The sequence below is a fragment of the Delphinapterus leucas genome, chromosome 15, assembly GCF_059928025.1.
Source record: "Delphinapterus leucas isolate spDelLeu-1000000601 "Yukka" chromosome 15, BTC_Dleu_Yukka2, whole genome shotgun sequence".
In the NCBI taxonomy this organism is placed as follows: Eukaryota; Metazoa; Chordata; class Mammalia; order Artiodactyla; family Monodontidae; genus Delphinapterus; species Delphinapterus leucas.
Window position 1 is genome coordinate 47602896 of NC_143143.1, and position 27988 is coordinate 47630883.

At 45.7% G+C, this 27988-nt stretch overlaps 1 protein-coding gene across 1 annotated transcript in view; it reads right to left on the minus strand.

Annotated features, from left to right (window-relative positions):
- Nucleotides 1-1909: 1909 nt before the first annotated feature.
- The window catches only part of ISM1 (isthmin 1), a 96208-nt gene continuing 70129 nt past the window's right edge, over nucleotides 1910-27988 (minus strand). The window contains exons 4-6 of the mRNA XM_022594126.2: nucleotides 22070-22213; nucleotides 18140-18229; nucleotides 1910-12394 (exon numbers count right to left, since the gene is read on the minus strand). Of these exons, the coding sequence (XP_022449834.1) occupies nucleotides 11877-12394; nucleotides 18140-18229; nucleotides 22070-22213 (752 nt within the window). The 3' untranslated portion in view covers nucleotides 1910-11876. The remainder of the gene's footprint in view (nucleotides 12395-18139; nucleotides 18230-22069; nucleotides 22214-27988) is intronic.

The window sequence follows — 27988 nt, forward strand, 5'->3', positions numbered from 1 at the left end:
ATCATCCTTACTATCATTATTCTGAATTCTTTTTCAGGTAGACTGCCTATTTCCTCTTCATTTGTTAGGTCTGGTGCATTTTTATCTTGCTCCTTCATCTGCTGTGTGTTTTTCTGTCTTCTCATTTTGCTTATCTTACTGTGTTTGGGGTCTCCTTTTTGCAGGCTGCACATTCGTAGTTCCCGTTGTTTTTGATGTCTGTCTCCAGTGGCTAAGGTTGTTTCAGTGGGTTGTGTAGGCTTCCTGGTGGAGGGTACTAGTGCCTGTGTTGTGGTGGATGAGGATGGATCTTGTCTCTTTAGTGGGCAGGTTCACGTCTGGTGGTGTGTTTTGGGGTGTCTGTGGCCTTATTATTATTTTAGGCAGCCTCTCTGCTAATGGGTGGGGTTGTGTTCCTGTTTTGCTAGTTGTTTGGCATAGGTTGTCTAGCACTGTGGATTGCTGGTCGTTGAGTGAAGCTGGGTGCTAGTGTTAAGATGGAGGTCACTGGGAGATTTCCGCCGTTTAATATTATGTGGAGCTGGGAGGTCTCTTGTTGACCAGTGTCCTGAAGTTGGCTCTCCTACCTCAGAGGCAGAGCCCTGACTCCTGGCTGGAGCACCAAGAGCCTTTCATCCACACGGCTCAGAATAAAAGGGAGAAAAAGTAGAGAGAATTAGTAGAAGTATGAGGAAAGAAAGAAGGAAAGGAGGAAAGGAAGGAAGGAAGAAAGAAGCAAAGAAGGAAAGACAGGAGGGAGGGAGGGAGGGAGGAAGGAAGGAAGGAAGGAGGGAAAGAAGGAAAAAAGACAGAAAGAAAGAAGATACAGTAAAAATAAAATAAAGTATAATATAGTTATTGAATTAAAAAATATTTAGAAAAAAAAAAAAGGGATGGATAGAACCTTAGGACAAATGTTGGAAGCAAAGCTATACAGAGAAAATCTTACACAGAAGCATACACATACACATACACCTTCACAAAAAGAGGTAAAGGGGGAAAAATCATAAATCTTGCTCTCAGAGACCACCTCCTCAATTTGGGGTGATTCGTTGTCTAAAGGAGGGAAGGAAGGAAAGAAAGAAAGAAAGAACGAAGGTAAAGTATAATAAAGTTATTACAAATAAAATTAATTATTGAGAAAAAAAAATTTTTTTAAAAACCATGGACGGATAGAGCCCTAGGACAAATGGTGGAAGCAAGAGTATACAGACAAGATCTCACACAGAAGCATACACGTACACATTCACAAAAAGAGGAAAAGGGAAAAAAATCATAGATCTCGCTCCTAAATTCCACCTCTTCAATTTGGGATCATTCCTTGTCTATTCAGGTATTCCATAGATGCAGGGTATATCAAGTTGATTGTGGAGTTTTAATCCGCTGCTTCTGAGGCTGCTGGGAGAGATTTCCCTTTCTCTTCTTTGTTCTCACAGCTCACAGGAGCTCAGCTTTGGATTTGGCCCTGCCTCTGCGTGTAGGTCGCTGGAGGGCGTCTGTTTTTTGCTCAGACAGGACAGGGTTAAAGGAGCCGCTGATTTGGGGGCTCTGGCTCACTCAGGCCGGGGGTGAGGAGGGGGAAGGAGGGGCACTGCGTGCGGGGCGGGCCTGCGGCGTCAGAGGCGGCGTGACGTTGCGGCAGAGGCCGGCGTGACGTTGCACCAGCCTGAGGCCCGCTGTGCGTTCTCCCAGGGGAGTTGTCCCTGGTTCCCGGGAACCTGGCAGTGGCGGGCTGCTCAGGCTCCGCGGAAGGGGGGTGTGGAGAGTGACCTGTGCTCGCACACAGGCCCCTTGGTGGCGGCAGCAGCAGCCCCAGCGTCTCCCGCCCGTCTCTGGGGTCCGCGCTTTCAGCCGCGGCTCGCGCCCGTCTCTGGGTCCGCGCTTTCAGCCGCGGCTCGCGCCCGTCTCTGGGTCCGCGCTTTCAGCCGCGGCTCGCGCCCGTCTCTGGGGTTTGCGCTTTTAGCCGCGGCTCGCGCCCGTCTCTGGAGTTCCTTTAAGCAGCGCTCTTAAACCCCTCTCCTCGCGCACCAGGAAACAAAGAGGGAAGAAAAAGTCTCTTGCCTCTTCGGCAGGTGCAGGCTTTTCCCCGGACTCCCTCCCGGCTAGTCGTGGTGCACTAACCCCTTCAGGCTATGTTCAAGCCGCCAACCCCAGTCCTCTCCCTGCGCTCAGTCCAAAACCGAAACCCGAGCCCCAGGTCGCAGCCCCGCCCGCCCCGGCGGGTGAGCAGACAAGCCTCTCGGGCTGGTGAGTGCCGGTCGGCACCGATCCTCTGTGCGGGAATCTCCCGCTTTGCCCTACGCACCCGTCGCTGTGCACTCCTCCGCGGTCCCGAAGCTCCCCCCTCCGCCTCCCGCAGTCTCCGCCCGCGGAGGGGCTTCCTAGTGTGTGGAAACTTTTCCTCCTTCACAGCTCCCTCCCACTGGTGCAGGTTCCGTCCTTATTCTTTTGTCTCTGTTTTTTCTTTTTTTCTTTTTCCCTACCCAGGTACGTGGGGAGTTTCTTGCCTTTTGGGAGGTCTGAGGTCTTCTGCCAGCCTTCAGTAGGTGCTCTGTAGGAGTTGTTCCACGTGTAGATGTATTTCTGGTGTATCCGTGGGGAGGAAGGCGATCTCCGCGTCTTACTCTTCCGCCATCTTCCCAACTCCCCTGGTCTCCCATAGGATTTTTATGTGGCTCCCAACTACTCCCTGCCTCCACGCTCTCATCCTTGCTCCCAATGCTAGGTCTCTTTTTTAAAAAAGAAATAAAATATTATCTGTAAAGTTTCTCTGCTTCCCCACCCACTCACTGTCAGCCATACCCAGAGGTAACTGTTATCTTGAGGTTGGCTGTTAATCCTCCCATGCATAATTAAAACTTTAATTCCCTGTGTCAGTGTCCAGTCATAATACGGTATTGTTTTGTGAATTTTTAAATGGTTGAAGACTGTATAATACTTTCATATCCATTTGCAATTTTCTTTTATACACATTATATTTTTGTGACACATCTGTGAGCCTATGCCTAGCTCTAGATCATTTATTAGCTGGATGGCATTCTATCCTATGAATGTAACATGGTGTGTTTGTTCATTCCTCTGTTGGTGAACAATTTTACTTATTCCTAATTTTTTAAAAAAAATTTATTATTATTTTTGGTTGCATTGGGTCTTCGTTGCTGTGTGAGGGCTTTCGCTAGTTATGGTGAGTGGAGGCTACTCTTCATTGCGGTGCATGGGCTTCTCATTGCTGTGGCTTCTCTTGTTGCAGAGCATGGGCTCTAGGCATGTGGGCTTCAGTAGTTGTGGCACGCGGGCTCAGTAGTTGTGGTTCCTGGGCCCTAGAGCGTAGGCTCAGTAGTTGTGGCACACGGGCTTAGTTGCACCACAGCATGTGGGATCTTCCTGGACCAGGGCTCGAACCCATGTGCCCTGCATTGGCAGGCGGATTCTTAACCACTGTGCCACCAGGGAAGTCCCTCTTATTTTTGATAATAGAAAAAAGACCCTCAGGAGGGAAATTAGTGAATTTTGCTACATTTCAGCTTCAACTCTACTAGGTATAGTCAAATTATTCTCCAGTTTACATCACCACAAGCAGAGGTGATAAAGAGTTTCTGTTTTCACACCCTCTTGCCAACACTTGGTATTATCAGACTTGTTTTCCTAAATAAAATGTGGCAACTCTGGCTTGTTAGTTACAATTGCCCTGGTTAATCATGTCCTCATCTGTTCCCATAGTACCTCTCACAATGTATTATAGTCATCTGAGTTAGTCATCCCCACGGGACAGGGTTCCTGTCCACCTTTTTTTTGTATATCCAGTAGGTACCCAGCATGTAAATAGTGACTGGCACACACTTACTTAGTGTTCAGTACACATGTGTTGACTTAAATATAAGAATAAAGAGATCAAAGAACAGAACAGTCAGGGAAGACTTAGTGAAAGGGGTAGAACCAGGATTGGTCCAAGAATCAGAACCTTCAAACACTCCTGGATAGAGTGTCAACCAATGTAACCACTTTGGAAAACCCTGGGGGCAGTATCTGCTAGACTGAGCATGTCCTCTGACCTACCAATTTCACTTCCAATAGAAATGTTGTGTGTATGAGCCCCAAAGACACACCCTGGACTGTTCATAGCAGCACTATTTGTAAAAGCTCCAAGCCAGCAACCACCCACATGCCCACACATGGTAGAACGGTTAAATAGACATGTGCCATACTTGGCAGCGATGGGCAGGCAGGACCTATAGCTGCAAGGAGCAATGTGGGAAAATCTCACGATATGATGTGGAGCAAAAGGTGACAGATCTCAAGGAGCACATGCTGTGTGATTCCACTGACTTGAAGTTCAAAATCAGGCAAAATTAATCTAGTGCAGAAGTTGTGATACTTATTACTTTTGGTGGGAAGTGGGTACTGACTGGAAGGGGACAGAGTGCTGGTAATGTTTTATTTATTTACTTCATATTGGGGTAATATTTACATACAATGAAATTCAATTTTCTTTAGTGCACAATTCAGTGAGTTTTGACAAATGCATACGGTTGTGTAGCCATCACCATAGTCAACACTTAGAACATTTCTATCATCCCCGAAAGCCTCTCATGAGCCTTATGCTCCATTTCTTGACTTTTTTCATGGGTGTTGGTTACACGTGGTTGTTCACTTTGTGAAAATTCACTGAGCTGTGCACTTATGATATGTGTGCATTTTTTTCTGAATGCATGCTTAATTGTAATTGTGTTCGAAAAGCATCTTTAACAAAAGATTGGCTACAAAAATGGCAATTGGCTGCAAGATGGTCAACTGGGTGGCAGAGGGGATGGGAGAGGAGCAATCAGGAAGGTGACTGGGCTGTGCAGTATAGAAAAAGCAGTGAAAAGGAAACAAGTGAGTCTGCAGTTTTATCTCAAGCTTTAGCTTCTTACCTTTGCTGCTGGTGAGTGGTGAACCAGGCTTTATATTTCTAGCACTGGATCATTGCCCTCCTCCTTTTTTTTTTCTCTTTATAATATACTGTAATAGTAGGAGGGAGCACTTAACAGTGGCTCAGAGGCAGGCTTCTTCCTGACTCAGAGGAGTCCCCAGGAAAGGGGACTTGAAATGTTCCTCTCAGAAAATTCTACCCTCCACAGCCAATCAGCATAGGACACCTTGCTCTCTTTTGACTGGAAGAGTCCTGGTCATGTGACTTTAAGTCATGAGGTCTTTGGAAATCTCTTCCTGGTCTTGTCTGGGCAGGACCCAGCCATCCCTGAGGGGGGATTGGAAGGCTCTGTGGGGTCAGGAGCATCAATGGTGTGGGTCTCTCCAATCTACTGTTTGTGAAGATCCCACCTTTGTTACGTTAATAACAGGGACAGTGAGTTATTTTAGAGGTTCCAAAGAGACTTTCATCCTGGGAGATCCTGGGTTTTGCTTTTCTTTTCTTTTCTCTTGCCTTTCTCCTTCTCCATTTGTTCAGCTCTCCAAAGATTAAAAAAAAAAAAAAAAACACCCAACCCCCCCCAAACAAACCAAAAACACAGCCAAGTGGGGTCTAAAGGGGGTTACAGCTAACCAAATAGAAACTCCCTGGCTAATGGTGTAAAATTTTAAAATGGTGCTTTTCAAGATCTGCTACCATTCCCTGTCACTAAAGAATTAAAAGTTTACTTCACTTAGACTGTTCTCTTCCATGGCAAATAAACCTAACATTTAGCCATGACCTTTGTGAAAAAATAACTTAGGAACTTGCATAGAAAAGAGAATTCCTCTTTCTTTTTTAAAAGTCAGCCTTGAAATTTTTATATCCTTTGAGTCATATTCTTGAAGCAATTGGCTGATTAGTTCAAGAAATGTTACCTTCCCAATTCAAACATGACATTTTGAAAATCATCCATGAATTACATGCCTCGGGAATGAAAGGCTTTTCTGTGCCATTTAAAAGTTGTTTTTTTTTTTTTTTTCATTTTAAGGGCAATCATGAATATCTATAAGGGCACATTTATGACTCCCAGAACAGATAGAAAATTAGCAAAGTCATAAACTTTTTACCCAGCTTTGCTATTGCAGCTGTGTCTCAATCCAGTCTCCCACCAGTTCCCCTGCCACTAAAATGGTTAAGGATGATGTTACTTTTGCCATTACAGGCAAGGCACTAGTCTTTGTATGTTGGCTTTCTAAATCTCTACATGAAGGTCTGGAAAAAAAAAAGAGTCTGTTCTGGTTCAACAAAAAGTTGCTGGTCCCATAAATTTGTTCCTGAAAATTCTTACCTTCTGGTCCCGGAAAATGTCCCTTTTCTTCTAATCCCATAGAGTAAACCAATGCTAAACCTCAGAAAATCAACTGGCTGTAAGCTTTCTGCCTTCATTTACACCACTGTATTCAGGATCTGTAGACATGGATGTATGTTTCTGTATATACCCACCCAGTAATTACGGATGCAAGCCTTTAATTTGTCCGAAACCGTGCAGGCATAATGGTGACAACCCACACATTTTTCCATTGGAAATTGTAAATGGATGACAACGAAAGAACCCAGGCCTCCCCCGCCCCCTTCCTGGGAAGCTTTTTCATGACTCTGTCCATCAGGCCAGAATCAACTCAATGCTCATGGGGTGTTGATCACTGTCGCTCAGGTAATTAGAACAGTGCTACTCAAAGTGTGGTCCTTAGAGCAGGACTGGTCTTTAGTCAGCAAGGAGATGAAGTCAAAAATTAAGAAAAGACGTTCATAAATGTTTAGAGGTATTTGGTGGAATCCTCTTCTCCCTGTTGGACCTAATCATAAAAACTGGGGGTTTATCTTCATTTTGTAAAAACGAAATGGAATTGAAATCTAATAGAGTTTCTATCTCTGGCCAGGATGAGAGTGAGTTTTCTTTTTTGGAAGAGCTGTCAGCAACACAAGACCTCGTCTCACATGAGCTCGATGGCAATAATATTATGATACACTTAATTTATTTGAATATTAAAGCACGAAGTGATGTGTTGGTTTGGGACCACTCAGAAGCAGATCCAGAGAGAAGGACCTGGGCAAGTAGCTTATTTGGGAGACAATTCCAGTGAGCGACAGTAGGGGAGTGGGGAGGAAAGACAGGGAAGGGAAGGAGGCCAGTAATTGGCATGTTAGCAAGCAGGTCCCCACCGAGGGTGGCAGGACCTCAGTCTCACTGGGAGCTCGGGAATGGTATAAAACACGCTTCAGAATTGCCCCACTCGCGGGATGAGAGAGATGGGGTATTCATCCACCAAGGTCCTGTTAAGCCTCCTGGGAGGCACTGTTCGCTCCCTGGCACTTCAGCCCCATCTGTGCGAGCTGTGTGGGCCCTGGTTAGAGAAAACCATCAGGTAAGGGCTTGCAGGAGCTGCCAGTTGAAAGCTGAGCTGGTCTAAATGAGATGAAAAGGATCACTCCCTTTGATCACTAACTTTGGGCCCATCCAGAACCCCTTTCACTAGCTTTCTCTCTTGCCTTGTGTAATTAATTAGTTGGTGGTCTACCTATTTGGCAGAGACTGATCGGGTGCTCACACAGCCGATCTCTGCTTCCTGGGCCCCCGACTGTACTCCATTTCCCAGTCTCCCTTGTAGAAGAGTGTGGCATGAAACAGCTGTACTTCCCTGGGCCACCTATATAAGTTATTGCCCATATTCTCCCTGCTTTTTACTCCTTAAGCCTCCTGGAATAGAGATGACCTGCAGGGCACCCTAGAGAGTCAAGCCTTGAAGATGGAAAGTTTGGGTCCTTGGGTCATCACTTAGAGGAGAGCCACTTGACTGGAAACATACCTTTAGAGGTTTTTGTGTTAAGCCATTGTGATTTTAAGGCTTATCTATTACAGCAACTAGCATTACTTTAAATAATGCAACATACACGTATGATCAAATAATTTATTTTTCTTGATATCACTTACCATTATTTCAGATTATGTACTTATTTATTTATCAGCCGTCTCCCCTCCACCAGGAAAACTTGGATTTGTACACTGCTGTATCTCTGGCATCTAGAACAATGCCTGGCAACTAGTATACGCTCAATAAATATTTCTCCAATGACTCAACACCGACGCACATGGTACATGACAGGCCCTATGCTAGGAACTTCATATCTCTTATTTTATTCTCCGAAAAACTGTATGGGGAAACTGGAATATACGCAGGCTGATTAACTTATCCAGTGGTACCCAGCAGGCAACTGAGGGAGCCAGGATTGGAATCTAGGTGGTCTGACTCAACTCTCAAATTCTTCCGCCCTCTGTACCTTGCCTGATGATATCTGCCAGGTACAGAGCTAGGGGCTGGGGGTGTAGAAAGCATGAGACATGGCACCTGCCCTTCAGGTCGACCCAACAGGCAACAGTTGACATGGGGCTTGAGTGCAGCAGGGAAAACAGACCAGTCTCATTCTTATCCATGGAGCAGGCTATCTTCTAGAAAGCTAGGCTCTGCTACTCAGCCAACCTGAGCAAGGGCACAGATACAGGATTCAAATCCTCTTATGGAATATGAGAGAACTGAGCAGACTATATAGAGCTAAAGCCAGATCCACTGTCACCAACGCGAGACACGTAAATGGTGATGCAGGGACATTTGGTGGATTTGAACAATTGGAGCAAAGGCAGAGTGAGTCGGAGGCAAAATCCTGATCCTGTGTGTTGGGAAGAGTTAGGAAGACAGTCGAGTAGAGGTTAAGGTTAAGAACACAGTCTTCAACCAGCTTTGCCATGTACAGAGCCTTATAACTTGGGCAGGTTAGAAGACCTTGTTGGGCTTCTTTTGCCTTATCTGTAAAATGGATGTAACCTGCTTGCCTCCCATGGTAAAGTGATTAGCACAGAGGCACAAAGTATGTGCTCAGGAAGGGTGGCTGGTATCGTACCTATTCTTTGATCCTTGGGGAAATCTACCCCCTGGCCACTGAGCTACAAAGATGGAAAGGCTTGGAGACTAATCATGGTGGATAATAATTGAATGGGGTGAGGAGGTTGCCCAGCGCTTCTGGGGCCCTGCCCTCATCCTTCCCATGTGCGGCCACCAGAGGGCCTTGACTTCTCTGTCTGTCACTATTGGCTTGCTCAGACGTGGCACATGAGAGGCCCAGTGGGTCACTAGAAAAAGGGATCTCTTTCCAAGGAGCAGCAAAGGAGCAAAGCATTCGATGAGAGGCGTCTGTAGAGCAGTTGCTGAGGGGTCCAATAAACAGGGGCTGCAGGTGAGGGAGCAGACAGCCTACTCTGTGGTGGGCAAAGTTGGCACTTGCTCACATGATCCCCTTTCCATGAAGGAATTACCCAGGGTTACACTGGGGCTGGCTTGGGGCCCTATAGTAAATGAGATACAACTGCATAGAGGCAGGTTATAGTTCAGCAAATTTCCAGAGGGGTGGCACCATCTGGATGATGGATGGGAAACTAGCAGTGTTCTCAGTAGGCCAGGAGCCCAGGAGCCCTCCCCAGCTCCTAATTCACCCTGCCTTCCAACTCTCGGTTCGTTATGTCAGGAAGGTCTGATATAAAGAGGCAAATAGCCCATTGGAAACATGGCTCATATCAGTCATTCTCACTGTATTAGGAAACAGCTTTAATTTTCCACGCTAAATCCTTAACAAAAACACCTTAGACACAACTCCATAACTTGCCATTCTTGTCCCTCTGGCTCATCACTGTAAACATCCCAGTTTTCAGAAAACACCAAGCTCTTGCGTAGTTCCTTGCCTTTGCCCATACTGTTTTCTTACTCCAAATGCATCTACTTGCCCCCCCACCCTTCTCCGCTTTGTGAAATACCACTCCTCCATTAGGTCTAGCAGGTACTTCCCTGATTCCTGCCTCTATTTTCCCAGAGTACTTTCCACTTACCCTTTATAGAACACTTATCAGAGGGGGTTATTGCTGTACATTTTTGTCTCTCCTGCTCACTAAAATGAGCTTCTCATGTGATTCCTCTCCAGCTCTGCTTGAATACCTGTCCTGGCAGGGTACTCACCATCCCAAAGGCAATGCATTCCATTGCAACCAATTCTCTTGGCGAAAATGGTTTTCCTATAATTAGGAACCAAATCTGCTCCCCTGATACACGGACCTACTGATTTTCTCCTTCCCAGTTCACTTGCCTAAACTTCCTTCAGGTGTGAATAAGGATTCTCATTCCATAATTAGAAATAGGTCTTAAATATAAATATCCTGAGAGTGGGCAATACATGGATAACTCATTCTAAAGTGTAAATGACTGATAAGAGCTTTTCCATTAAAACAAGGTTTTATTATGAGAACCTAAGGGTAGGCTGATATAGTGGATAGAGCACTGGACTAGGAAATGAATGATAGATCCAACGTGATCTATTTTTTTCTGAGCTTTGGTTTCCTCAACTCGAAATGGAATTATTTGCACAATGAGGAGTTCTACTTATTACTGTAATTGCAGAATTTTGTCTGGAAGCAGTCCCGCTCACCTGGGCTGTCTTAAGCCTTTGCTCTGGCTTGGATTTCTTAGCTCTTTCTTAGCTCTGGGTGGGCAAAAAGTTGCACGTGTATCAGTGAGCTCTAGCCTCCTCGGGGCAGGGTTGATATTCTTGGTGCCAAAGATGCTATGACTTATACCACCCACCATCACATCAATCAATGAGCCTTTTATTCTACCTGGTTTGAACCTTCCTCTCCCCTGCCTTGAAGCCCTGCTTTACTAGGGCTATTTATGGAATTTGTATCATAAATATTTGCAGGTAACACATTTACTGTAGGTAACACATTTTATTATGATTTTATTATGTAACCTCTTTTCCTGGAGTTTTGCAAGTAAAGATTGCATAAGAACCAACTCTTTATTTGTCCTAAGTTCCACCCTACAGAACCAGGCCATATTACAATTGCTTGATGCACAAGACTCAGTGACTCAATAAATACTTTACAAAAATAATGTATTTTTTTCTTTCTTAAAACATAAAAAAATTAGGGTTTTAGACTTGAGTTCCTCTCTTTGTTTTTATATTTATTTACTGAGAATATATTGTGGAGAAAAAAAATTGTTACGATGGTATTAAAATAAAATAGATGAAGTTCATGTTCTCCCCCCATTTGTTTTGCATTTTTTCTTTGGAAAAGTGCTACTCCTTGTTTTTATGTCTGACCTTCCTGTAGCCTTCTGAACCTATTAAGGCACGAGCAGAAATTCTATTCTGGGGTCTTTTAATAGAATCATAGCATTGTGTTAATACTGGCCTTTGTTTTAAAGTCCACTTAAAACCAGGCCTCAGATTTTCTCCTAAAATACCCATTTGCCCCCCACTCCCTACCCAGGCTGAGGCAAGGGCATTTGGAAGCTGAGACTTATCAAGGTACCTCACTGGCTAACTAACACTTGGTTTCAGGTGGGTGTTTTCTTGTTTTGATATCTTTCTGTTGAATTCTTTATTTTTAAAGAAGTCATTACTACAAAATTCCCTCTCTCTTCCATCTCCCTAAGCCCCTTTCTGAACTCTCATGGAAGTGATTAAATAGTTTCACGATGACAACTCCAGAGAAAAGGTGACGTATAAGTCACATTCATATTAAATAAGTTATATATAAAAACTGCTTATCACGTTTACAACTTCCTTCTCTTTGCCCCTTTGCTTCTCTCGGAAACGCTGGATCCGGGGTGTGAGTTGAATCCCACCTGCTATGACCTCCAGGTTCTTCTTCCAGCTCCTTTCTCCCCATCCTCCTGAGGACATGCCTAGGAAGAGTTCCAAGGAAGCCGTTGACATGGAAGAGGCAACGGTGGCTTCAGATGGCAGTCACAAGGGCCTGGCACACACCCCTAGTGTAACTTATGACAAATACTCACGTGCTATATGTACATATACATGTATGCGGGTAAGACGGACTCTGCCAGGTGGCGGATCAGTGCAGTGTGTTTGTGTCACGACCAACAGAGGTGGTGTCTCTTTAATACTCTCTGGCCTCTTGAAACTGCTTGATATAATCTTCGTCCGAGGGGCTCTCTGTGCACTTCTGTCCGTTGTTGGGAGGTCGGGCCTCGTTATACCTGCTCCAGTCGCCCTTGCAGATAATCCAGGGCAGGATGTCCACCTTGTAGTGGAGCTCCGCTGAGAATTCAGTGCTGATGAGATTGGGCGTCCCCGCCCCTTTGCCCCTGGTGATGAGCTGCATGTTGTCGCCATAGCAACAGTGCTGGGCGGCCAGTGTGGTGCTCTCCAGGGACAGCATGGAGCGAATGCAGTACCGGGCCGTGGGCTTGTAGATCTCCAGCTTCTCCTTGGGCCCGCTGGCATCCTTCCAGCGGAAGTCCTTGCGCTTGATGCGGTCGAAGATGTCGGCCGTGCTGTAGGCCACCTCGGTGGGGTAGGAGCAGGGGCAGCTGGGCAGGTCGTTGATCACCTTGTGCATGTACTTCTTTAGGAACTCGCTCTTGCAGCTCATCCAGCGCTCACAGCTGTCCGTGTCTGAAAGGGGCCAGAGAAACCCTCTGATCGCATGCAAAACCGGCTGCCTGATGACTTTAAAGTCCACCTCTCCCTTCCCTGACGGGCAGCCCCTGGAACCCCCAGGCCATCGGTGAACACGATCATGGCCCTTGAACTTGGGAACTTTGTTCTCGGCCCCACCAACTCCTTACTTTATATTATGAAAACTTTTCACATACATAGAAAAGTGGAGAGAATATACGTATACAATGACTACCCAGATGCCATCACCTAGACTTAATCATTGTATATCCCTCATTAAAATTTTTTTGGAAAGATATGATATTATTACCCCTAAGTTTTAGTAGGCATCTACAAAAATAGGAGGATAATTAAACCATATTTTCTATGTTTTCCTAGATAACCATAACCCCATTATCACCCATAACAAAATGAACAATAATTCAGAGGGCCATTTTGAATCTCCTCTCTAAATAAGCGATGAGTGGCGGAGAATGCCTCAAAGGGATATTTGTAGGACTAAGTTTTATTTCTGCCACTCACTGACTGGTTTAAACTAGGCTAGTGGCCTAACCTCTTAACCTTAGGCAGGAAAGAGTTAACAACCGTTACATGCAAATCCCTGTGATAAGAGGTCTCAAAGAGGAAGAGGCTGGTGGTCCCTGCTTTTAGGGAATTTAATATTTAGGCCAGAGGACACTGACCTATAGACTTTGAGCCAGAACCTGCCCCAAGAAGTGTGTAGTGTTTGGCCTTACAGTATTAAAAAATATTGAATTAATTGCCAACGTTTAAGAATTATGTGATTCCACTTATTAATGTAGATTCCTGGTTTCATTTGAAAATCCCAAAGATAGGTTGACGTCAGTCCTGCATTGCCTTGTGAACAGGTAACCAGTGACCACTCCTTGGTCAAGACAGGAGGTCCCCAGTTCCCCACAGTCTCTACCTGATCCCGTCACTCATGGGTGTTTGCTCTTGGTCCCTTAGTCATGAGAGTTCAGGACCCCTGGTTTAGTGAATGTCTCAGTTTGTATTTTCCCAGACCCTGAGACAAAGATGCCAGTGAAAATGGTCCTTTGGGAAGTGATTCTGGGAAACACCAGCAGGGAGCATGGAGGTGGGACAGGGAAGGGAGGGTGGCAATATGGGATGTGGATCAAACAAGCAACCACTGTAGAAACTGCAGCATCTTCCCCTTGGACCTCGGAAACACACCCAGTGACAGGGTGGAACTTTACCCAAGCCCCGTGATTCTGGGAAACAGCCAAGGTTAAGACTTTCCCCCACCCTTGCGCATTCTGGAAAACCACTTACTGTAAGAACCCTCTTCCCCACAGGACTTGATAAGACTCACAGCTGCTGCCTTGTTTACCTATGACAAAACCAGACACAGACCCTCCAGATTCCCTTTCTTGGTCTCATAAACGATTAGCTAAACTGCTCATCCCCAATCAGAATAAAACGCATCCCAACTAAACTTTAGTTAATATTCTCCCCTTCTTTCAAGCCCCTGAACTTTTTTTTTTTAACTTTTTATTTTGTATTGGAGTATAGCCAATTAACAATGTTGTGATAGTTTCAGGTGCACAGCAAAGGGACTCAGCCATACATATACATGTATCCATTCTCCCCCAGACTCCCCTCCCATCCAGGCTGCCACATAACATTGAACAGAGTTCCCTGTGCTATACAGAAGGTCCTTGCTGGTTGCCCTTTTTAGATATAGCAGTGTGTACATGTCAACCCCAAGCTCCCTAACCATCCCTTTCCTCCACCCTTCTGTCCCTGTAACCATAAGTTCATTCTATAAGTCTGTGAGTCCGTTTCTGTTTTGTAAATACGTTCATTTGTATCATTTCTTTTTAGATTCCGCATATAAGCGATATCATATTATATTTCTCAAGCCCCTGAACTTTGACCTACCCTCTGCCTGGGCCAGCATATAGCCTCTCCTTAGGGGTCCCTACCGAAAATAGGCTGGTCTCAGGGCAGAACATTCTCTGATGCCCTATCTGATCTCACCAGCCTTCCATCCCACTGCCTCACGTGGGGTTCTTCTAGCCTTATTTAGTCCTCTGTAAAAGAAAACCCTTTCGCCTAACCCTTGAGAGGCTTGCAGGCCTATAGACACAGTGTTTTCTCTATTGCAAATTGGCCCTTTCCCTTTTGCAATAATCCTTTGAATACAGTCTTTGAAGAGAGATGTTGTTTTTTTACTTGGCGGGATCTGGTTATTATCCACTAGTTCCCATCAATCACTGGTAGGGGGCTGCTCCTGGACTTCTGGATGACCATGGATTCATGGGCTGGTGGCTCTGGGGGCCAGAGCACACCGTCAGGCAAAGAACCACAGGGGCTGCTGGGGTGTAGGGACGTGGTGTGGGCAGTGGCAGGTTTCCTATCGCGTGTGGCTCAGGAAGCTGCAGCGGGTAAGATGAGCCATATCTAAGGCTGCCCACCATGTGGGGTGCGTTAAGGGGGCCAAAGCAAAAAGTCCCACCGGTGCTAAAAAGTGTCATATCTATCAGTGCAAGTCAGGGGGTTCTTCAAGGAGTGTGTGACACCGGGCTGGCCCTGTGGCTCTTCAGGGCTGCATGGTGGCCACAAGTGTCCTGCTCAGAGCTCCTGCAAGGAAGCCTGCTGGGGGCACTTTGCTGCCTGGTGGCCTCCAGCTGTAGCGGCTGTGGATCTGCTGTGGTTTCCACATCCAGGCTGTGCTCCCCTGGGGCTGCTCTCAGTCGATGACTGAGCCTGGTGTGGGTGCTGCCCAACGGGGGACCCCTTTGTCAGGCAGCCTTTGCTGGGGGGTGCCCGTTGGCATGGTCGAGACTTTCTCAAGCTGCTTTGAGGCCCTTGCTTCCCAGTCCTCCTTCCTTCCCTCCCTCCCTTTGCAGGGGTCAGGCCTGCATCTTGGTCTGAAAGCCTTCCCTGCCTACTTCTGCTGCTTCCCCTCTATCCTTCCCGGGCTCTTCCCCAGTGAATCTCTTGAATGTCCAATCCCATCTCAGAAGGCTGGACCTGACTCAGACTACATACAAGAGCAGAGATGGGGCCGGGTGAGGGGAAGGCCATCCAGGTTGGTATTAACTGTGCAAACCACAGTTAAGCAGAAGAAGTCTGGGGGCAGGGTGCATGTTCAGTTTCCCTGGAGCAGAGGATATAGGGAAGGAAGGTTGTTAGTGTCAGGTCATGGGGTCTTCAGTGTGGTTTAGGCTCGTTTCAGAGGGCACTAGGGAACCACGGAAGGTTTCTGAGTGACAGTGAGCTCTTCACTGAGCTATGCAGTAGGAAGAAAGATTCAGTGCTGATGTCAATTTTAAGAGTCCAGGTGAGATACTCTGGGAGGGAACAGCTGGTGAGATCAAGAGTAGTCAGGGAGGTAGGGCTGCCAGGCCTTGGTGGGCTTGGGGGGAAGGGAGGAAGGTATCAGAAGTGACTCTCCAGCTCTGACCCAGGTGCCTGGGAGGCTGGTGGTGTCATGAGTGAAAATCAAATGATCAGGCTTGCGGGGCAGCTTGCAGGGGTGCTCAGGTTTCTCTTGAGGGATATGAGAAAGAGAGAGCTGGGGCACCTCCCAGGAGCTTGGAAAGGCCTGGTCTAAGATGAAACACCTGGGCTCTTCTGCCAGACTGCCTGGGATCGAATCCCAACTCAAGTATTTAGTGGCTCTGTGACCTTGAGCAAGGTGTTCTACCTCACTGTGCTTCAGTTTTCTCATCTCTAAACTGGGTATAAAAATTACACCGATCTCAAAAAGTGCAATGAGGATTAAACCAGAGGGAAAGCAGGGAGTCCACAGAACAGGGTTGAGGATGCTGCCTGCGGGGGTGGGCTGAGTGCTATGATTCCACCCCTGAGAGTCCCTGACTGAGCAGTTGCATAGAGATTGGAGGGTCCATCCTGGAAAGTATGTGTCTGCAAAGCCAGTGGGGGTCTCCCTCAGAGGGCAGGGTTTTCAGAAACAAAATTCAGCGAGGTCCCAGAAAATAGCTTTGTATTTTTCCTCCAGAGTAGAAGGTCATCATAATTCATGTACAGGACATAGGTCCTTCGACTTATTTTTTATCAAATTTATATGGAGTATTCAGTGTGAATGTTCTCAATGTTTTACAAGCATTAACTCATTTCACTCTAAAATAGGTCTAGGAGGTAGGCACCATTACCTTAGACCATTTTACAGGTCAGAAAACTGAGGCAGAAGTAGGTTAAGAAACTTGACCTTGTGCTAGTCAAGCTTTTCTCATCTCTGCTGGGCATCTTCCGTTTGTCCTTCTACATCCTTATTCCACATTTTTCCTTGCCATGGAAGGCTGCCCTGTATGCACCAGATCTGTGGGCTCCCTGAGCCCTGGTTTCTAATTGGGGTGAGCCAATGGGAGGACCGGGTGAGGGACCAGAGGGAGGGAGGAGCGAAGTCAGGGTATTGTTCCCAAGGCTCCTCCCTCACTGTTACAAGTTGGCTACTTCCTTCTGGGAGCTGGAAGTGCTGTCAGGCAGCCCTCTCTACACAGTGGCTCTGGGAACCAATCCTTCCCTTGGTCCCTTCAGGCCAGTGGGAGGTAAGGGCTCCCCACGCTTGCCAGCCCCAGGGTTCTGTACAAGCCCTTCTTGGTTTCCATCTACCTGCTCACACCTTTGCCAAAAGGCCCTCATCAAATGCTCCTCTATTACCTGATCTGCGTGTGAGCCTTGTCTGTTCCTGCCCAGAACCTGCCTGACCCACCATCCCCCCTCATCCCTGTGTGTTCTCAGCTGCCCATTGGGTGCAGCTGGTCCCATTCCCTGTGAAAGGGCAAACAGCTGCCTGCCTGTGGGGTGAGATATGGGGAGGTCTGAGACGCTCTCTTCCCCAAAAGCCCATCTTGTTGTTTTATCATTTTATGCAAAATTCCCGCATGTAGTCTTTAATTTTTTTTTTTTTTTTTTCGGTCAAATGCATTGTGTGTGCAGAAGGCTCCTGCTAACGTTTTGGTTGCATGTGAAGGACTGTGACGGAAACCCCGGGCAACAGAATTTCCAAACTGACTCCAGTGTGGCTGAGGAGGGCAGAGTGAAGAGGTGAGGAAAGGGCTTTGCGGGGGTGGCAAAAAGAAATGGGGCAGAAGGAGTCTTATTGTTCTGTAATATAGAATTACATCCAGAAGCACGTGGAGCTATTTTTATTCAGCAAGCATTCCCCTTGCTGAACAGACACTTTCAATTGTGTTTGGTCCACGTTCAGTGTACTTGAGCTAGCGTTTTCGAGCAGATCAGTAGCAGGGTGTACCGAAGTTACGAAAGATTCACATGGCGGGGAGTGAGATGGGGGAGGCATAATGTCGAGAAAGTTCCCATTCTCTTCCTTCCTCCCCCCGTCCTTCTGCTGGAAAACTGACATCACCATTTCTTGATTTTACTGGGGACACTGGGTGAGAGTTGGAAGAAGAGATGCCCTGAGGCTAGAGGCCCGAGTGTGGACGGATCCCGAGCTAGGGGCAGGGCGCCCCACCCACGTGCTATGGATGCTGCGTGGCTGGTGTGGCAGATACAGCAGGGCTGCTGGGCTCCATCTGGTGCAGGAGGAATGGGGCGGCTGCTCTCTCTCGCTTGGTGTATATTCAGCGAGCAAGAAGTATGCTGAGAAAATTGGACCCCGTAAGAGGAAAACGAAACATTTAAATGGATCCAAGGATGGCACGGCAAAGGCAGAAGGAATCTCCAAAACGCTAGATCAATATTTGGATGGAAAAGCAAAAAAAAAAACAAAAAACCTTTCCTTACCAACTTCGAACAGTTTGGTGGCATTAAACTCTTCACTTCCTGCAAGCAGACTCACTTCGGTGGCAGCTGTCCTGAAGGTGTCTTCGATACCTAAACACAGACAGGAGCTCATTTTCCCTAGTTACATGGAAAAAGTCAGCCCTCCACCCCACCCCACCCCCGCCCCACTGGCAAATAAAAAAAAAAAAATACACTTGAATAAAGCCTTTTTTGTATTCATTACTACTCACGGGCAGAAACTTGCCAACCGAGGAAACAGTAAAAAGTAGGTATAGAGCGTAAAATATATTAAAACTCCAGATACCATGTGCAGCATGAAATCCGATCCAAAAGTGCCTGAATGTGCCTAAGGAACTCATTCCTTGGGCCTAGGAATGGGATTTTGGGCGGTACGGGATACGCGTCAGGATGGCTGTCTATCTAGAGGTGTCAGGATGGCAAACTAAACTAGAGGCTGTAGAGTGTAGTGGTTAACAACTTGTCTCGTGGTCAACACAAGTCTTAAGGCCTGACTCACTGGGTCCAAATCATTACTAGCTGTGTGACCTTGGGCAAGCCCTGGAACATCTGTGTGACTCAGTTTTCACATCCGTAAATGGGGAGGACCAATGACCCACCTCATAGTGCTGAATGAATTAAATGAGTTATGTGTAAAGAAAGCACATAGAGTACCAAGTGGTAAGTGTTGGCTGACATTTTCCCCTTGAACATTTGTCTAGTTCATTTTGAGGATACAGCAGTCCGTAGCTAAAGACCAGATCTCTCATATGCTGGGACTTTTAGCATTGCTGATGACGTTTCAAAAAGAATAAGCTGGGGGAGCGATGAATTGGGATTAGCAAATGCAAACTATTATATATAGAATGGATAAACAGCAAGGTCTTACTGTGTAGCACAGGGAACTATAGTCAATATCCTGTGATAAACCATAATAGAAAAGAATATGAAAAAGAATTTATGTATATGTATAACTGAGTCACTTTGCTGTACAGCAGAAGTTAACACAACATTGTAAATCAACTATACTTGAATGAAATAAATTTTTTTAAAAAACCCAAATTCAACGTTGAAAAAAAAAAAGAATAACCTGGGCTTGTTATTACTTGCTCTGAGCAACTGAACCTAGCTTGCCTCAAACTTCCTGGCTCTCTCCCTTCCTCAAATGACCACCCCCACCCAGGCTTCCTTTGCATACAGGAATCTCCTGCAGATGGGGGCCAGTCAGGAGAGAGAGGAGCAGTGGAACGTGCTATTTGTTGGAGAACCTTGACTGTCTTGCTAAGCATGGGTTGATTTCCTTTAAGGGGCTCTCTCTGGTTTTATGTGAGGCCCCTAGAACTTGTGTGGTCAGCCTAAGGGACAAACTTTTACAGTGTAATCACTGACAGGCCAGGGAGACGGCCTGTCCCATGAGTTTTCCCAGTAGAGCTGAGAATCAAGATACCAAAAAAGGAAAGAGATCCTGCAAAAGGAGATCCTTCATGTTCAAGGGAGCCTTGAAAAGCTGGAAGAGTCAAGAACAGAAAGGCAGAAAGGATGGAAGGAGGGCAAGTTCAGATGAGAAGAAAACGTATGAACAGGGCTGCTGGCCATGCTGCTCTCAGTAGTGAGAGAAAACGAGAAGGAAACATTCAAAATGGCGGCAGGGAAGATACCTGCTATCAAGATATCTAGGTCTACTGCTTTAGGTCTGGGTGCCAGCTCTGGGAGAGAAAGCAGCAAGCAAGCCCGCTCAAGCCCTGACATTAAATGCTGTCTGTATTCACGTGTGGCTGAGCCCGATACCCTTCCCCTTGACAGAGGTGTAAGAATCTAATGGTTAAGAACATGGATTCTGGAATCAGACTGCCTGGATTCAAATCTCAGCTGGACCACTTGCTGCCTGTGTGACTAGGCAAGTTAGCCTGTGTGTCCCAGTTTCCACAGCTGCCAAATGAGTACCATCATCAATAGCTAGTTCATGAGGTTATTGTGAGGATTAGATGAAGTAACACACATGCAAAGACCTTAGAAATTTGCTTGATACTTAAATACTCAAAAGGTCCTACTCTTCATGAACCTCGTTATCATCTTTTTTCCGTCTTCATCTTCCCAATCTTCATCTTTATCTTCACTTTCTTTGGTTTCATCTTATCTTCATCATCATCTTCTTCTTCTTCTCCTCCTTCTCTTCATTTCTTCCTGCCTTCCTCCTCTTCTCCCTTCTCATAATATTATTATTTATTGATTTCTACCCATCCAAATCCCATCCCACCAGACTTCTAACTCAGCTTCATTATGATGAACACGGGAAAGATCAGGACAAGCATCTTGATGGTTGTTCCACTTTTGGAAATCCACCTGCATGGCTGACAGGGGCTAGAAATGCCTCTTCTCATACCATCAGCCCTGTTTTCTGCACACACCCCTTTGCTATCACACACATCGCCAATCTGATCTTCTCTCTCCGCAGAAATCCCTTTGCTCTTCCACTTTTTTGTTCTAAATCTCAGCCTGAGAGATTTAGAACAGAGTTTCTAGGGGTAGAAAAAGGAAGTCTGGGGTGTGGGGTTCAAATGTTCTGCCTCTGAAATTTCTTTCGGAGGAAGCCATTGGGAGCGTGTGATTTCTTGGATGAGCCCGAGATAGTATTTTAGGCTCGTTTTCTACCTGACCATGGGGAACACATGGTAGATGGAAAACTATAGACCAAGGAGTTGGTAAACTTTTATGTAAAGGGTCAGAAAGTAATTATTTTAGGCTTTGTGGTTCACATATGGTCTTTTGTTATTGAAGTATAGTTGATTCACAATGTTGTGTTAATTTCAGGTGTGTAGCAAAGTGATTCAGATATATATATACAGGTATATATATATATATAATTTTCCATTATAGGTTATTACAAGATATTGAATATAATTCCCTGTGCTATACAGTAGGTCCTTGTTGTTTATCTATTTATATATAGTAGTTTGTATCTGTTAATGCCAAATTCCTAATTTATCCCTCCCTGTTGGTAACTGTAAGTTTGCTTTCTATGTCTCCGAGTCTATTTTTGTTTTGTAAATAAGTTCATTTCACATACGGTCTTGGTTGCATATTCTTCCTCCTCTTCTCTCTCTTCTTCCTCTTCTTCCTTCTTCATAACCCTTTAAAAATGTGTGGGCCATACTGATATGGGCCGTGGTTTGATAACTACTGCTATAGACACAATTATTTTTCACCCCAATATGGCCTCTCACCAAGTTTGTAATTAGTTAAGTTTTCAAAACACTGACAATGCAGTTTAAAGTGATACTTAACTGCCAAGTTGCCCCAATTTGCTCCCTCTGGAGCCTTCAGCAACTCTCAGGCTAACACATGGTTTTTCTGTAGACGGCCATTAAGCCTCTGGTCCTGGCTTCCTTATTAGACCATGAACACCTGTCTTCATGTGTCTCTTCAAGGTACAACCCACCCCACATCAAAGGCTCAAATTAACCAGAATCCCTCCTTTAAATTAAGTACATGGTGGCATTGTCTTCTAAGTCACAGTTACTGCAATTGTGTATAAGGCTCAGAAAATCCATCTTTTCATCCACTAAGCTCATTACTCGTCTCTTGTCCCAGTCCAGTCAGAATTCTTAGGAAAATAGTTGCCCTGTAGGAAGTCAATTTCTATAAGTTTTTAAATATAAACTAGAAGCTTCCCCAGACTCACAGATATAGAGAACAAATTAGTGGTTACCAGTGCGGGGGGGGGGCAGTATAGGGGTTGAGGGGTGGTAGGTACAAACTATTGGGTATAAGCTAAGCTACAGGGATATATTGTATACAACATGCGGAATATAGCTAATATTTTGTAATAACTGTAAATGGAGTGTAACCCTTAAAAATTGTATTAAAAGATAAAACAATAAAATTAAAAAAAGCTGCCCTTTAATGTGGAGCCACACCCCTGCGTAAACCCACCTGGGCAGTTTGGACGGTCACACGTCCTAGATTCGGTTGCAGTGCACGCATAGCCACAAGACCTGGTCCGTTTCTGGTTGCCGTTCCCACAGGTGACGCTGCAAACAGACCAGAGACTCCAGTCTCCCTCACCGTCTGTGGAATCTGGAACGGAACCAGGGAGGTGGTCACCAGCCTTCGCCAAAGAGTCCCCAAATCTCCCCCATTGAACTGCCAGCCAACTGTCCATTTCTTACGTTCCCACTGTTAGAGGGGGCCAGATGCCAGCTGAAGTCAAAAGCCTATGGCTCCAGGGTTCATTTTAAGGATTAGCTTAGTAATGGCAGGGACTCTGTCTGAGGTTTTGGGCACATGGCCAGGGCCTGCCCCCTAGAAGGTGCCCAGTAAGTGCTTGTTGAGAATGTGTACATTCACAGAGTATGGAGCCATGGAATAATATGGTAAGGATTTTCCAAAATGACCACCATCAGTTCCTTCACACACAAGGAGAGGAGTCACACGAAGGGCCCCCAAAACACTACACATGGGAATGAAGCCCTCTTGGACCTTCCAGGCACTTCTCAGTGGACAGCTGATGCCATTGGCAGTAGAAGAGATGCCCAGTGGGGCCCCACCTGAACTCCTAAGCCACAGAATCATGAGAAATAATACACTGCTGATGTTTTAGTCACCAAATTTTGGAGTGGTTTGTTATGCAGCAGTAGATAACTGACACATAATGGTAAAGCTAGAAATGGTCCTTGAGGTCATCACTCAACATCCATTCAACAAATACTGAGCCCCTATTATGTGCCAAGCACAAATCAGGGTATGTGAGATATATCATTAAATAAAGCTTTCAAAGGTCTCTGCCCTGTGGTACTAATATTTTTGTGAGAAGATTCAGACAATAATCAATAAACACAAAAAAATGAGTAAATTATACAATATATCAGAAATCGATGAGTGGTATGGAAAAAGGAGAAGTGGACCAGACTAGGGGGGCCTGGGAATGTGAGAGCCGTGAGAGAGGTTGGTATGTTATCTAGACTAACTTCCTCTTTTAAAAAGTAAGGAAACTAAGTCCTGGAGTGCTTGGGTGACCCATTCAAGGTCATAAGGGTAAGAGGAAGGAAAGCTTGGGCCCTGGTGCTAAATCCTTGATCTCTAAAGCTTGACCTTTTCTGCAGCAACTCCCCTCTGAACTACTTTTTCCCCCTTTATCCAAATCTTCCTCCAGATTTGGGGCCTCTGCCAGGGCCAAGCACAGAGCCCCGGACATGTGCATCGCAGGGAAGGGGTCCGCTCTGCTCAGAACAGGTCGCGGTGATCATTATTACTTAGGTCTGGCAAGAATGCAGTCCACACATGTTTCTACCTGGAACTTGGGCCCCGTGCCAGGCTCCCAGGCCGTTGTTTACAGGGTGATCACTCTGAACGCTGCTCAGGCAAACCCAGGGCCGCTAAGTCTCAGCCCATCATGCAAAGTTGGTGGGGGGATTCCTGGTCCTCTTTCCTAACCCAGAGCCAAGAGTCTGCTCACACCTCACCTGCTCCCAGGGGCCCCATCCGTTTCTCCCCACTTCCCAAAAGGGAGTTTTCCAAACTTTGATTTCTTTCTAAGACATGGTTTTCCAACCACAGGGACAAGCAGATGTTTGAAACTACTGCCTCGTGTGAGAGAGGTGGGCCTGCTTCCCCCCGTCAGCTGCCTCCGTCTCTCCCATCTCCTCCTGGGCGTCAACGTAGTGGAACTGGACAGACCGCTGAGGAGGGGGCCGTGGCTACTCCCTCCCAGACCTCTTGGTAAACTCTCCGAGAACACGAGGGATGTGCCTGGAACAATCACAGGATAGCACTCCTGTCAGCCGGTGTATCCATGTGTAGCGGGTTATACGCACATGTGAACACACTCAGAGCCTCCTGTGTGAATCACCCGTACCAGATTTTGTTAAAGGGAACAACCACCACACCAAAAAGTCACCAGTAAAGATGGTACTGTTCTTAGACTCATAAGAAGGGGGCAGTGGGTCAGTCGGAAAAAGCTGATTATATCACACAGGTAGAGTCCCTGTCACCTGTGGGGTGGGTACTGGCCTAAGACATGATCCAATGATGCCAAGAGGTGTCCTGCTTGGCTCAGTAGAAGCAACGGGGCCTCAACTATCTAGAAATTTCTGGCGACCTTTCCCCCCGGTGCAATAATTTTGGGAAATATCGTCCCTGAACTTTGAGATTTTAGCATTAAACACACCATTTTGGAATCTCTGCCGGAGGTAATGTCTTATTTTGGTTTCTTGGATCTGAATTACTGAATGCTAATACTGTGTCTGATGATGTGAAAAATGACTTCCATAATTCTTCTCCCTGTATCCACCCCCTTGGTTACTACCTTTTCACACCAACCCCAGTCTGGGCCATGTGACTTGCTCTGGCCAATGAGAAAATAGCAAGTATAATGCAAACAGAGGCTAGAAAAGTGCTTGTGCATTAGGGCTTGCCTTCTCACTGTAGAGAAGTCTTCCACCACCACATGAAGAGCCTGGACTAGCATCCTGGAGGGTGAGGGACCAGGAGAAGAGAGGCCCAGATATCATCCCAGCACCCCCCCGCTGTCCAGCTGGGACCCCAGCATTGTGAATGAAGCCATGCTAAACCGTGCAGCCCCAGCCAAGCCAGCCCTGAGCAGAACAACAGTCCAGACAATCTTCAGACTCTTGAGAGAGAAGGCATTTGTTCTTTTAAGCCACTAAGTTTTAGGGGCGGTTTCTAAAGCAGCAAAAGCTAACTGTCACAAATACACTATAACAACCCTCCCTATGCTATGCTCTCTGGATGGCTAGCAGACCCTGGAACCATGACAGATTTATTACTTCACTAAGTGGCTGCCTCCATGTCTTTATTTTATTTATTTATTTATTTATTTTCTTTTTAAAGATCCAAATCACATTTAATGAGATTAAAAACTACTAAACCTGAGGTTTATTCATTTTTTAATGGATAGGATTAATGGCAGATTCAACACAGCAAAAAAAAAAAAAAGATTGGTAAACTTGAAGACATAACGATAGAAACTATCCAAAATGAAACAGGGAGAAAAAGATGGATTAAAATGAACAGAGCATTGATGAATTGTGGAACAACCTAAAGCATCCAAATACACATGTAATTATAGTCCCCAAAGTGGGAGGGCAGGGGTGGAAGTGGGGGTAATAGAAAAAATATTTGAAGAAATAATGGCCCCATATTTCCCAAACATAATGTAAACTGTAGACCCACAGATCCAAAAATGCAACAAACCCCTAGCACAAGAAACATGGAAAAGACCACACCAAGGCCATGTCTTTATTTTAAATGCTCACAAAGTCATTTATTTTCCAAACATTTTAAAATACTGCTCCCCCAAAGTTAGGCACAGAACATGTATACAGCCACGTGGCTGATCATTTCTATTGGGCTAGCAACGAAGTGAAACAACCTCTTGGGGAAAAGTGGGCACGTCAGCCCTTTCTCTGGAAGTGTCTGTGGCATACAGCCCCCGACAAACACCCCATCCAAGCCCCTCCTCGTGGGGATTTCTATTTGTTTAATGTGTTTGCGGGAGAGAAAGGGAATTTCTGACTGAGGGACAAAGCTTTGAGGGCAGTATTCCTTTCTCCTATAATAAAATAAGCCTGTTCTCATTGGCTCACCTACCAGGGCATCACTCAGAGCAGAAGATGAACTTGAGCTGCAGTAGTTACAAAGATGACAACAAAGACAGCAGAAAACAGTCCCTGTGAACATTTCTGTGGTGCTTAGACAGCCCCTATCTGTGACATCAAAGAGCTTGGTGAGGGCAGAGAACAATCCACAGGGCAGTGGGCTGAGGGCTGGGTTACAGGGATGTTGTCTGAAATTTTAAAGTGGTCATTATATACTTTCAGGGCACTAGAGTTCTGTGGGCCAGTTATAGTGTTTGGGCAACTGAAGTGACTTGGGTCTTGGCTCGGCCATTGGAAAGCCTCTACCCTAATCCTAGATGATAGTGGCTGCCAGTTATTGAGGGCCTGTCCTTAACCAGCTCCTCTGTCAACACACCCTGATTGAACTCCTATAACAATCCTGCAAGGTAGGTAGAAACACTCTCCTTTTATGGATAAGGAAACTGAGGCTCAGAGAGGTTAAGGTACTTGATTAAGGTCACACAGCTCAAACTTGGCAGAGCTGGGAGTAGATCTGAGATCTGCCCACTCTGGCCATATCCTGTTCTATATCCTGATATTCCAGCAACTTTGATTCCGGCCCCAGCAGCCCTTCCTTAAGATACTCACTTATGTGGCCATAATTTAACGTTACAAAGAAAAACCCTTGCAAAAAATCACTGTGGGATCTATTAAAATAAGACCACGACCCGTCAGAGAATTGCAAAGGACTGAGTCCCAGCCCACACTAAGCCGTGTCCATCTGATTTCATTATGCAGGTTATTCAGAGCAATCTGGGGAATGGTATACTACTATTTGAAAGAAAAATATTTATTTGGACTCTTTCTTTGCCCTGGATGATACCTTAAGTATCTCAAACACATACGGTCCAAAGTTGAGCAGACTCAATCACAAATTCGGTCTAACTGTCTTCTGTTGTGTATTTTATAATTTATTCTACAGATGCTGTTATGTTCTACTTATTCATCTAGGATTTTTTGAAATACTCTTTGGCCACAGACATTTACATTCTTATTAAAAATCCTACCTTCAAATATTTGAGATAGACATCTTCCACTAAGGCCAGTTCCTGTGGCAATTGTAGCTGTTCTCAGACGAGGCAGCAAGTCCTCAGGTTCAGTGACGCGCCCTGCTTTGCCACTGCATGGACCTCACCTTCCTGGGCTGTATATTCTCTCCTTGTATCCTCCACAGCACCCGACACAAGGATAAATACTTAGAAATTGCTCTATACTTTCTTGTTGATTGAAATAAAAGAGGACTTAGCTCATCTGATGCTGTAAAGAATTCTGGAAATCACATGTTCCCTGTGAGTCGGACTGACAAGCAGTAATTATTCATCCATGTTGCAAATGCTACTGAGTTACTGTAGCGTGTAAGCTACACACCTATGGTCTCGCTTCTAAAAGTGTGGTCCGAGGGCCAGCAGTGTCAGCTTCACCAGGGCTCCTGGCCCTTTCTGGCATCTACGGCTTCAGAAGCTGCCTTTACCAAGAGCCCCAGGTGATTTCTGTGCACATAAAAGTCTGAGAAGCACTGCTTTAGAGGTATGATAAGGGACAAGATTTTCTTTATAAAGTAGCAATCCTGATGTCTAGTCTAACGACGGTGACGTTACTAAAAGAGACTCTAAAATCATCAAAGATGGGAGTTTCCCCATGACCCAGGGATGCTGTAAGATCCAGATGCAGGGCACTCACTCCCCAGGTATTATAGATCTAGAAAGCTGGGGTGAAGGTGGCTCTGGTAGCCACAGTAATTGCCCCAGCAGAGGCAAATTCTACCCTCAAGACTGAAATGGAGGGAGTATTCTTAATGTTCATACATTTGGCAGAATATATTCTGTAAAAGCTTTAGATGAAAAAGTTGTTTCTAAGTAGTGGTCTCCAAACTTTAGTAAGCATGAGAATCACCTGGTGACCTTGGTTGAAAAAAGAAATAAACAAAGAAGCCAAGAAAGACCCCAGGTCTCACTCCTGTATATTCTGGTTCAGCAGAAGGACAGCAGTGACCCTTGACCTGGACTTCACATTGGAGTCACCCACAGAGCTTTAAAAAACACTGATGCTTGGGCTCCACCCCCAGAGATCCCAAGTTAATTGATCTAGAGAGAAGTCCAGCCATCGGGATTTTAAAAAAATTGCTTAGGTGCGTATGAGCAACCATACTAAGAAACACTGGTGCTTTGGACCCCACTGTTTCAGATCAGAGCCTGCTGGAGGGCTTGTTCAAACA